General features: G+C 42.0%; 1 protein-coding gene across 1 annotated transcript in view; it reads right to left on the bottom strand.

Annotated features, from left to right (window-relative positions):
* The window catches only part of nox1 (NADPH oxidase 1), a 24,003-nt gene extending 15,400 nt beyond the window's left edge, over positions 1-8,603 (bottom strand). Inside the window, exons 1-5 of the mRNA XM_062999895.1 lie at positions 8,547-8,603; positions 6,809-6,904; positions 5,336-5,446; positions 1,420-1,504; positions 1-158 (exon numbers count right to left, since the gene is read on the bottom strand). The exon at positions 1-158 is cut by the window's left edge and continues 14 nt beyond it. Coding sequence (XP_062855965.1) covers positions 1-158; positions 1,420-1,504; positions 5,336-5,446; positions 6,809-6,904; positions 8,547-8,591 — 495 coding nt within the window. The 5' untranslated portion in view covers positions 8,592-8,603. The remainder of the gene's footprint in view (positions 159-1,419; positions 1,505-5,335; positions 5,447-6,808; positions 6,905-8,546) is intronic.
* Between the last annotated feature and the right edge of the window lie 3,210 nt (positions 8,604-11,813).

Below are 11,813 nucleotides of genomic sequence, written 5' to 3'. Positions count from 1 at the left end.
AGGATTTAGGTAAGTGGTGTCTTCATCATCATCTGTATTATCATCTTCATGATGGTCATCCCCAAGCATTGACAGGTTACCAGCAAGGGGACCATACAGCCCCTTTCTGCTGTTGATGTACCGCTCCACATTAAACAAATGGGCAATAGTGTGAACAGCTGAACAGTGGAAACAAAGACATAAATTTAGAGTTTAATTAATGACTTCATTTTAAGTAAATGTAATGACTTCAATCTTTAATACATTTTTGGTTATTTTAATAGGCAACGGCTCCAGAAAATACAAGCAAACATATTTAAATCTGAAGTGAGTCTTTCACATTTACATTGCTGGACGCATCATATATCTTTTAGTTTATTTCATTATAAAATTAGAGGTGGTGTACCTAATAAAGCGCCCAGTGAGTGTATAATACCTACTCAGTGAGTGTATAGTGCTAAAAATTCATGTATTCATGTATTCATTCAATCATTGTCTGTTTTACCACCGCTTTATCCGATTCAGGGTGGAAGGGGGTACAATTCACAGGGCAAAATGCAGGAATCACCCTGAACAGGTTGCCACAGGGCAAGCACACACCCCTAGGGCAATTCGGTATGTCTAATTAACCTGGCTAAATGTCTTTGGACTTTGGGAGAAAACCCACGCAGACATAGGGAGAACATACTCCACACAGAAGGGACCCTGATCGCTCCACCTGGGAATTATACAGAGGACCTTCTTGCTGCAAGTGCTACACACTGAGCCACCGGGCCACCCCTGTGCTAGAAATGTATACTTTTATACATTGGAGGCAATCAAAAGCAGGTTACAGTTAATCTACAGTTGGCTGGTAAAATGATCTGGTCACTCCTTTTTTACCTGGTCAGGGTTGTGGTGGGAGAGTCGCCACCAGATGCAAAGCAGGACAACATCCTGGACCCCATAAAACACATGGCAACATTCACTCACACACTGATTGTTTTACACCAAGGGGCAATTTAAAGCGGCCAGTCCACGTTGGTATGTTTTTGGGAGGAAAATGTAACATACACGTACACAGCGGGAACGTGCCAAACCTCCTACAGACGGATGCCAGGATTGATGCCAGGACTCTACCAGATACACCACTGTAAAATGGTATTTTGCTTATTAAAAACCATCTTTCACAATCTGTAAAGCTAACAAATCATTGTCTGTTTGTTTGCAGCAACTAAGGATGGGAAAGTACACCACTGGGGAAAATATAGATGCCTTGTGTCTCTTTTTCCAGCATTGTAACTAAGCTCGGTGTTGTGGTGGTGTGTGTACACAGTCATTTCACAACCAAAACTGCAAGAACTCCAACAGTTGGAAAATCAAGAGCTAAAGCATTGCCAAATCCCTGTTCAGGCCTGACTAATTCTAACCAAAGAAGAAAATTCGAACAGAAATTCTTACCGGTCATCAGGGCAATCATGTAGGCCACCAGCTTGTGAAACGTTAGATTTTTGTCCAGCTGTTTCCGCATTGTTCTTCCACAGCACTGAAATGAGAAACAAAAGAAGCATTCAGTGTAAAAGGTCAGACTACATTCTCTGTTAATTCTCACAAACACACATGCATGGACATCTACCGTGCGTACGTGTAGACATGCACACACACACAAACACACTATCTCTCCCTCTCTTTAACTATATTATCCCTCCAAAGATCATACTGTTCTACAAATAATGCCAAAACACTTGCGCCATCCCGATCTGGACGCAGGAAGGCCGCAGAATGTCATACAAGCGCAATAGTGGCCAGTTGCTTTCTATCTACAGGCCAGTGGAGTGGCTTTACAAAGAGCTTTATTGCTTCGCTCAAGCCGATTGCAAAGATAACATATTGCAGAAGCAGAGAGGAGAAACCCTGCCTGACCTTCCAACCAGCAAACACAGCCAGGTTAGCAGGTCAGAAGCACTGCCAGGATTCACCCTAGACCTCTGTACCACCCGTGCCCCACAAAGTCTTTTATATAAATATAAAATATATATAATAATAAACCTTCCAATTAAAACTTAAATAAATTTAAATAAGCTACTGTAAGTGGGGTAGAAAATTATTTAATGTTATTTAACATTGTGGCATTGCCTCCAATTTCATTGTCAGTGCTTGACTGATGCTAGTGACTTCTCTGTGTTTTATACTGCAAACTGGGTCAGATTATCACCTTTTACTAAAAGGGAATTTTTTTAAATTTTTTGTGAATTTAAAGTTGCTGTTGACAGCCAAACAAGCTTTGTATCACAATGAGCTTAGAGGCTGCAGTGCAAGAGGAAGAGAAAATTGAAGCAGAAGGAGGTAATTTAATGTAAGATGTGAAAGTGAATACAAGTTTGTGCTTCAGGAAGAAAAACCGGTACGTCTCTTGTGTTGTGAGGCCGTGTCTATGGTAAAGGAGTACAATATAAATGTAGATATACATTATAAATATACAGTAAAAATTTGGCATTTTGACACCAAACACAGAATTTAGCCTCCAAGAAAAACTACAAATTGTCCAAGACTTAAAAGGCAGACTGCGATCACAGCAGGATACGTTACAATCGGCCCTTTGAGGGCCACCATAATGCAGATGTGGCCCTTGGTGAAAATGAGTTTGACACCCCTGTCTTAGATGATGGTTTGATTTGGACTATTTTTCTGGACTATATTAATGATAGAATCTCAAGAATCTTCTTAAAAAATATAATTAAGAGGGGTTAAAAATTAATCATTAATTATTATATTGTAATGCTGTAATAATGTACCAGATATCAACCAACCAAAAGTCCACCAACCAAAAATATCCAGCCAGGAGCGCCCTGTGGGCAGCGTCCTGTGACCACTGATGAAGGTCTAGAAGATGACCAACTCAAACAGCAGCAATAGATGAGAGATCGTCTCTGACTTTACCTCTACAAGTTGGACCTACTAGGTAAGAGTGTCTAATAGAGTGGACAGTGAGCAGCAGCGCTGCTGTGTCTGATCCACTCATACTGGCACACACACTAACACACCACCACCATGTCAGTATCCTCACAGTGCTGAGAATAATCCACCAACTAAATAATACCTACTCTGTGGGGGTCCTGACCATTGAAGAACAGCATGAAATGGGGCTAACAAAGCATGCAGAGAAACAGATGGACTACAGTCAGTAATTGTAGAACTACAAAGTGCTATATGGTATACCTATATGGTAAGTGGAGCTGATAAAATGGACAGTGGTGCAGTAGTCTATCACGCCAGCCTTCCACCACTGAGATCTGGGATCAAATCTCAACCCGATATCGGCCAGCCAGGTGTCTGGGATGAGGAGTATGGCAGCAGAAGCCCTGCAATGGATTGGTGCCTAGGGTCTTAGTGTTTTCCAGTCAATGTAGACATGAGTTCTGTGGTCTGTTTTACAGCATTCAAACCCAACAAAAATATACCTACTGTCAAGCAGTGGCGTATATGCATAAGACAGCAAGTCTGAATTTGGAACGACGTAATTAAGCTTCAATTAAAGAATATCAATCACATTTGACTATGTTTTAAGCTTAAAAGAAATATGTAATGCCAGATGTTCACCAGCTGCAGAGTTATGGGACTAACCAGCTAAGTTAATGTCATAAATCAGCTGCTCTTGGAACATATCTCTCATCAGTTACAGTACAATCACAAACGTACAGAACAAAACAGTCCCCTGCCGTAATACCCAAACTTTAGAAAGTTAAAATCACAAAGCAGAACGGAATCATGTTTTTCTACAAAAAGAACAGCATGGGAGAGTTCGCACCCATGACACAAGATGCTAGGTACAATGACAGCACAAAACAATCTTAGGTCTCTCAACACACAAACACACATTTTTAACCCCTTTAGCTCTTAAACTATTCATTTCCACGTCCTCATTGTAACTTGCACAAGCCACGGAGATCCGGATCACCACACGTCTACACTGACGAGTGTCCAGTCTGTGGGTTCATCTTGCCACCTGCTAGCGTTGGGTATTGTGTATGGAGAGACACGCTAAACTCCAAGTGACTTCCACCACCACAGGCCTGGCCAGTCCTGGAAATCGCATATTGCAGTGGAAGTGGAATGAGACCCCAATCAACCTTCCCTCCCTCAAACACGGTCAAATGTGTTTGTGTAAAACGCTCTGCCAGGTCAGTGGCTCCGCTAAGATCCAAAGTGGCGAGTTTGAACACTTTGCAGTATTGTGATAGCAGGTTATACAACTGTGCCAACCATGCACCCTTATACACAGACATTTAATACTAAACATTTTTACATTTACATTTTACAGCATTTAGCAGACGTTTATCCAAAACGACTTACATTACTGTTACAGTATACACCGATCAGGCATAGCATTATGACCACCTTCCTAATGTTGTGTTGGTCCCCCTTTTGCTGCCCCATACACAACAAACTGTGATGCACTGTGTATTCGGACACCTTTCTATCAGAACCAGCATTAACTACACTAGCTCAAGGGTCTTGAACTAGTGACCTTCTGATTACTAGTCCAGTACTTTAACCACTAGGCTAGGGCTTGCCCTAGTTTAATTTTAAGTTTAATTTAATAATTTTTAGTAACAGGTGCTTGGGTGGCACAGCAATCTATCATGCTAGCCCTCGACCACTGAGATCTGGGTTCAAATCTCAGCCTGCAATCCAGCCAGGTTTCTGGGACGAGGAGTGTGGCAGCAGAAGCCCTGCAATGGATTGGTGCCAAGGGTCCTAGTGTTTTCCAGCCAATCTAGACCCGCCGTGACCCTGACTAGAATAAAGAGGTTAATGAAAATGAAATAAAAAAATTAAATAACCTCCTTATTGAGCCTGTTCTTCAGCGGTTAAGGAACTGGACTACAGATCAGATCAGAACTTATGTCCCACCCTGGACAAGATGCAAGTCCATAGATGTACAGTACATTACTCACACAGGGCAGTTGTAGCCTGGTGGTTAAGGTATTGAACTAGTAATCAAAAGGTTGCTTGTTTAAGCCCTACCACTGTGAGGTTGCCACTGGTGGGCCCTTGAGCAAGGCCCTTAACCCTCAATTGCTCAGACAATATACTGTCACAGTAATGTAAGTAAGCATCTGCTAAATGCCAAAAATGTAAATGTATGACACACAGACACTCATTTACTTACTCTTCACACCTAGGATCATTTCACAAAGTAATCAATCCACCAACAGGCATGATTTTGTGAACAGTGAAGAAACCAAACTTGCTTAACGCCTATTTTGCCCACAAGTTCTTGTTTCACTCTTCTTTGATACTCAAGCATTCACAATAAAATAAAGACAATATGACAATATAGCACCTAAAACTAAATTCAACCTGATCCACTCACCATGAAGGAGCCCCGGATCATGGACAGAAGGTTGCGGCACACTGGCAGTAAGATGAGCATGCAGTTAAAGTTGAGAACGGCAGCAGGAGCTCTTGCCCAGGACAGCGCAGACTGAAAGTCAACAGACATGTTATATCTCATCCTAATTGTGTTGCTTAATATTTCAGATTAATTTAGCTTTATTTCATAAAAAAAAAAAAAACATGTAGCACTTTTTAAATATTATATATTATATATTATTAAAATCGGCACGGTGGCTTCGGTCGCCTCACAGCAAGAAGGTCCTGGGTTCGATCCCCAGGTGGGGCGGTCCGGGTCCTTTCTGTGCGGAGTTTGCATGTTCTCCCCGTGTCCGCGTGGGTTTCCTCCGGGTGCTCCGGTTTCCTCTCACAATCCAAAAACATGCCACCAGGCTAATTGGAAACACTGAATTGTCCTATAGATACCTAGCCGCTGGATGCACAGACCAGTGCATTGCAGTGCCGGTCCCAAGCCCGGATAAAATAGGGAGGGTTGTGTCAGGAAGGGCATCCGGCGTAAAAATTGTGCCAAATCGAGGGCGGATCGTGATCCGCAGAGAGCTGACCCCGCAGCCGAATGGGACAAAGGCCGAGGAAAAGAAGAAGATATATTATTAAATATAAATATTAAATATTATATATAGTAATTAATCTGTTTATTGCATTAAGACAGGTTAGCTGAACATACAACCCCAAATCAGAAAAAAATGGATCAAGCCTAGACAAACCCCATTTCCAAAAAAGTTGGGACGTTTTGTAAAAAGCAACAGAAAGAAGAATCAGTTAATAAAGATACAAGATACAAGATAATTAACAAATCACAGATTTTTCTTTTGTATTGTGTTTTACAAAAACACCCAGTGTTTCTGGAAATGGGGGCTTTATTATTGAAAGGTTTGTTACTTTAGAATTAGATCTATTTTTGGTTTAAAAATCCATAGCATTGGTTGCCAAGTATTTATGATTGAAGTTGTTCCATTTTTAAATACAATGGATCTTCAAAAGTTTCCTCACTTTTATATTTCGCTTGGAAATGGTGAGGGAGAGAGGTGCAGTAATTGGTCGTGTCTGAGAGACAGAGAGAGCTTAAAGTCCGGATTTAACGCCATCTGATTTCCACCTTTTTGGACACTCAATGAAGCTTTAAGGTGAAGAAGATTTTCATGTGATGATGATGTCAAAACAGTGGTGCATCTGTGGCTACACGCTCAACCAAAAACATTTCTTCTGATGGTATTAAAATGTTGGTACGACACTGGGAAAATACATCAGAAGGTGACTGTGGAAAAGTGATGTCATTTGTTTTTAAATTCTTAGTAAATAGAGTGCTGAAACTTTTTGAGGAACCCTCGTAAAGCATGATCTAATGATTTCGTTGTTTTTAACAGATAAATAAAGGTTACATTATAATAGTGATGTGTTTATTTATTATGAACAGTGTGCACATGCTCACCCCTAGCAGCTGGCGCGTGTAGTAAAACTGAGGCTGCAGGTCATAGAACATGAAGTAGTGCACAAACAAGAAGGTGTTGATGCCCATCCAGACCACCTACAAATACAAGTTAAAATACAGTATGTCATATTTTAAACAGAGATTAAAGCCAGAATTGAATACAAACAATACAACCCTGAATCAGAAAAAGTTGAGACAGTATGGAAATGCAAATAAAATAAAAATTACATTTACTTTGACTTTTATTTGATTACAGACAGTTTGAACACGAGATATTTCATGTTTTGTCTGTTCAACTTCATTTTATTTGTTAATATACCTCCATTCCTGCATTTCTGGCCTGCAACACATTTCAAAAAAAGTTGGGACAGGGCAATTTAGGGCTAGTAATGATGTCAACAGGTGATGTCAACAGATGATTGTAATCATGGTTTGGTACAAAAGCAGCATCCAGGAAAGGCTGAGTCTTTGATGAGCAAAGATGATCAGAGGATCTCCAGTTTGTCAACAATTGTGTAAGAAAATGATTTAAATGTTTAAAAACAATGTACCTCAAAGACAGATTGGAAGGGATTTGCATGTTTCTCCCTCTACAGTGCATAATATCATTAAACGATTCAAGGAATCGGGAGGAATTTCAGTGTGTAAAGACCAAGGGTGCAAGCTTAAGCTGAACGCCTGTGATCTTCTATCCCTCAGATGGCACTGCATCAAGAACCACCACTCAACAATAGCTGATATAACCACATGGGTGAGGGATTACTTTGGCAAACCTTTGTCAAGCTCTACAATACAGAGAAGAAAAAAGAAGCCTTATGTTAACCATGTCCAGAAGCGGCGTCGTCTTCTCTGGACTCTGAGGCATCTAGGATGGACCATCACACAGTGGAAACGTGTATTGTGGTCAGATGAATCAGCATTCCAGGTCTTTTTTGGAAAAAATGGACGCCGTGTGCTCCGGACCAAAGATGAAAAGGACCATCCAGACTGTTATCAGCAACCAGTCCAAAAGCCAGGGTCTATCATGGTATGGGGCTGTGTCAGTGCCCTTGGCAAAGGTCATTTACACTTCTGTGATGGCAGCATTAATGCAGAAAAGTACATTGAGATCTTAGAGCAACATATGCTGCCTTCAAGACGTCATCTTTTCCAGGGACGTCCATGCATTTTTCAACAAGACAATGCAAAACCACATGCTGCACACATTACAAAGACATGGCTGTGGAAGAAGAGGGTACGGGTAATGGACTGACCTGCCTGCATTCCTGACCTGTCCCCAATAGAGAATGTGTGGAGAATTTTGAAATGAAAAATGCGACATGACGACCCCGTACTGTTGCACATCTTAAGACGTGTTTGCAGGAAGAATGGGACAAAATAAAAGCTGAAACACTAAATCACTTGGTATCCTTGGTGCCAAAACGTCTTTTAAGTGTGGTGAAAAGGAATGGCAACATTACAAAGTGGTAAATGTTTTACTGTCCCAACTTTTTTTGGAATGTGTTGAAATGAAGTTGAGCAGATAAAACGTGAAATATCTCAGGTTCATTCAACTTTTTCTGATTTGGGGTTGTACAAATAGACACAAATAGTCAGCATATAAATACTACACAGCTCATCATAACTAGATGCTCTCAGCTGATCTGAATTGCAGTTTCTGATTTAATGTTGGTACATTTCACCCAGCTGTTTAAAAGATCTGTACATTTGAGTCTATATTAGTCAGTTTCACACCTACCAGAATGAAGAGATCCAGTCCATGGTTAACAATCCAGTTGGCCATGTTGAGGGAAAAAAACAGTGACGCGACTACAAATCACAGCAGGTGTGTGTGTGTGTGTGTGTGTGTAAGTGTGTGTCTGTGGATGTGCGTGTTATATAGACACTGCTCTCAAACTCCACCCATAGCTTAACAAGGAAACAGGCTTAGCAGGAAATTATATGTATTGGAAATGAAGTATTTAATTATTGTGTAACATGCAAACATGACACTTAACACACACACACTACATGACCAAAAGTATTTGGACACCTATCCATGTGCTTGTTGGACATCCCATTTTAAAGAGTGACCTCTTTTCAGCTATAACAAAATACACTCTTCTGAGCAGGCTTCTCACAACACTTTGAAGTATGTCTGTGGGAATTTGTGACAACTTAGTCAAAAGAGCTTTTGTATGGCTGGGCAGTGATGTTTGTCAAGAAAGCCTCAATTAACGTTCCAGTTAATTCCAAGGCCGTTCAGTGGAACTGAAGTCAGGGCTCTGCGCAGGCCACTAACTAAGCTAGTGTCACACGAGCACAGTCATGGGGAACTTGAAAAGACTAAAAATAATCTTACGTGATGTGAAGATCAACAGGGTATTAGCATACACTGATCAGCCATAACATTATGACCACCTCCTTTGTGTTTCTACACTCACTGTCCATTTCATCAGCTCCACTTACCATATAGAAGCACTTTATAGTTCTACAATTACTGACTGTAGTCCATCTGTTTCCCCTTTCATGCTGTTCTTCAATGGTCAGGACCACCACAGAGTAGGTATTATTTGGGTGGTCACACTGCAGTGACACTGGCATGGTGGTGGTGTGTTAGTGTGTGTTGTGCTGGTATGAGTGGATAAGACACAGCACCGCTGATGGAGTTTTTAAACACCTCACTGTCACTGCTGGACTGAGAATAATCCACCAACCAAAAACATCCAGCCAACAGCACCCTGTGGGCATCGTCCTGTGACCACTGATGAAGGTCTAGAAGATGACCAACTCAAACAGCAGCAATAGATGAACCTACATAGATGAAATCTACAAGGTGAACCAACTAGGTAGGAGTGTCTAATAGAGTGGACAGTGAGTGGACACGGTATTTAAAAACTCCAGCAGCGCTGCTGTGTCTTATCCACTCATACCAGCACAACACACACTAACACACCACCACGTCAGTGTCACTGCAGTGCTGAGAATGATCCACCACCTAAATAATACCTGCTCTGTGGTGGTCCTGACCATTGAAGAACAGGGTGAAACCAGGTAAAAAAGCATGCAGATAAACAGATGGACTACAGTCAGTAATTGTAGAACTACAAAGTGCTTCTAAGTGGAGCTAATAAAATGGACAGCGAGTGTATAAACAGGGAGGTGGTTTTAATGTTATGGCTGATCAGTGTATACATCTTATATCAAATAATGGGAACCATTGATTTATTACACCTGTTAGCAACTGTTGTGGCTGAAACACATGAATTCAAAAACTAGAAAGAGTGTCCCAATACTTTTGTCCATATAATGCCCATAACCCCCCCCAAAAAAGCTCTCAGAGTCAGAGTCTGCTCTTCTGTGACAAATAGTACACTAGCACCAGGCTTCAAACCACACAATCATTCATACATTCAAACAAGGAAAAATGATTGTTGCCACTCCTCTCTATGAGTGACCTGGCAAAAATCCCATCAGGAACTGAAAGTTGAAGGAGGTGAAAAAAACCAAATAACATGGATTATCTCTTCATCACAGCACCTGTTAGTGGGTGGGATATATTAGGCAGCAAGTGAACATTTTATCCTCAACGTTGATGTGTTAGAAGCAGGAAAAATAGGTAAGTGTAAAGATTTGCACGAGTTTGACAAGGGCCAAATTGTGATGGCTAGACGACTGGGTCAGAGCATCTCAAAAACTGCAGCTCTTGTGGGGTGTTACCTGTCTGCAGTGGTCAGTATCTATCAAAAGTGGTCCAAGGAAGAAACAGTGGTAAACCGGCGACAGGGTCATGGGCTCAATGATGCATGTGGGGAGCGAAGGCTGGCCCGTGTGGTCCGATCCAACAGACAAGCTACTGTAGCTCAAATTGCTGAAGAAGTTAATGCTGGTTCTGATAGAAAGGTGTCAGAATACACAGTGCATCACAGTTTGTTGCGTATGGGGCTGCATAGCTGCTGACCAGTCAGGGTGCCCATGCTGACCCCTGTCCACTGCCAAATGTGCCAACAATGGGCATGTGAGCATCGGAACTGGACCACGGAGCAATGAAAGAAGGTGACCTGGTCTGATGAATCACGTTTTCTTTTACATCACGTGGATGGTCGGGTGCATCACTTACCTGGGGAACACATGGCACCAGGGTGCGCTATGGGAAGAATGCAAGCCGGCAGAGGCAGTGTGATGCTTTGGGCAATGTTCTGTTGGGAAACCTTGGGTCCTGCCATCCATGTGGATGTTACTTGACACGTACCACCTACCTAAGCATTGTTGCAGACCATGTACACCCTTTCATGGAAACTGTATTCCCTGATAACTGTGGTCTCTTTCAGCAGGATAATGCGCCCTGCCACAAAGCAAAAATGGTTCAGGAATAGTTTGAGGAGCACAAAAACGAGTTTGAGGTGTTGACTTGGCCTCCAAATTCCCCAGATCTCAATCCAATCGAGCATCTGTGGGATGTGCTGGACAAAAAAGTCTGGTTCATGGAGGCCCCACCTCACAACTTAGAGGAGTTAAAGGATCTGCTGCTAACATCTTGGTGCCAGATACCACAGCACACCTTCAGGGGTCTAGAGGAGTCCATGCGATAGACAGTTTAGTGGCACAATAAAACTACATGCTACATTTTATATGTTATTAAGAATAAAAAAACACATGAATATTTAATCTTTTTCAAGTGACAATCAATGAAGTAAACAAGTGGTTAAGGTACTGGACAGCGGTAAAGTACACTAGCGCACCAGAGTTGGGGTTTTGAATACATCGCATCAAATCTCAGCTCTGCCTTTCTGACGGGACTGGGCGGCAGCATGAACAATGACTGGCTGTTGTTCAGGGTTAGAGGGTAAAAAAAAAGTGGTGCAACTGCGGCCCCTGCTGGCTGACTGATGGCGCCTCCACAGGGCTGAGGAATAATGCCGATGGGGGTGTGGCCCTCCGTACACAGTGCCCGTCAAGTGTATGAACTCGACTCGTGCGGGTGAAAAATGCAGTTTGTACTGACTGTACGTACCGGAGGGGGTGT

The sequence above is a fragment of the Trichomycterus rosablanca genome, chromosome 8, assembly GCF_030014385.1.
Source record: "Trichomycterus rosablanca isolate fTriRos1 chromosome 8, fTriRos1.hap1, whole genome shotgun sequence".
Classification (NCBI taxonomy): domain Eukaryota; kingdom Metazoa; phylum Chordata; class Actinopteri; order Siluriformes; family Trichomycteridae; genus Trichomycterus; species Trichomycterus rosablanca.
This window is presented reverse-complemented; position numbering and strand designations above follow the sequence as displayed.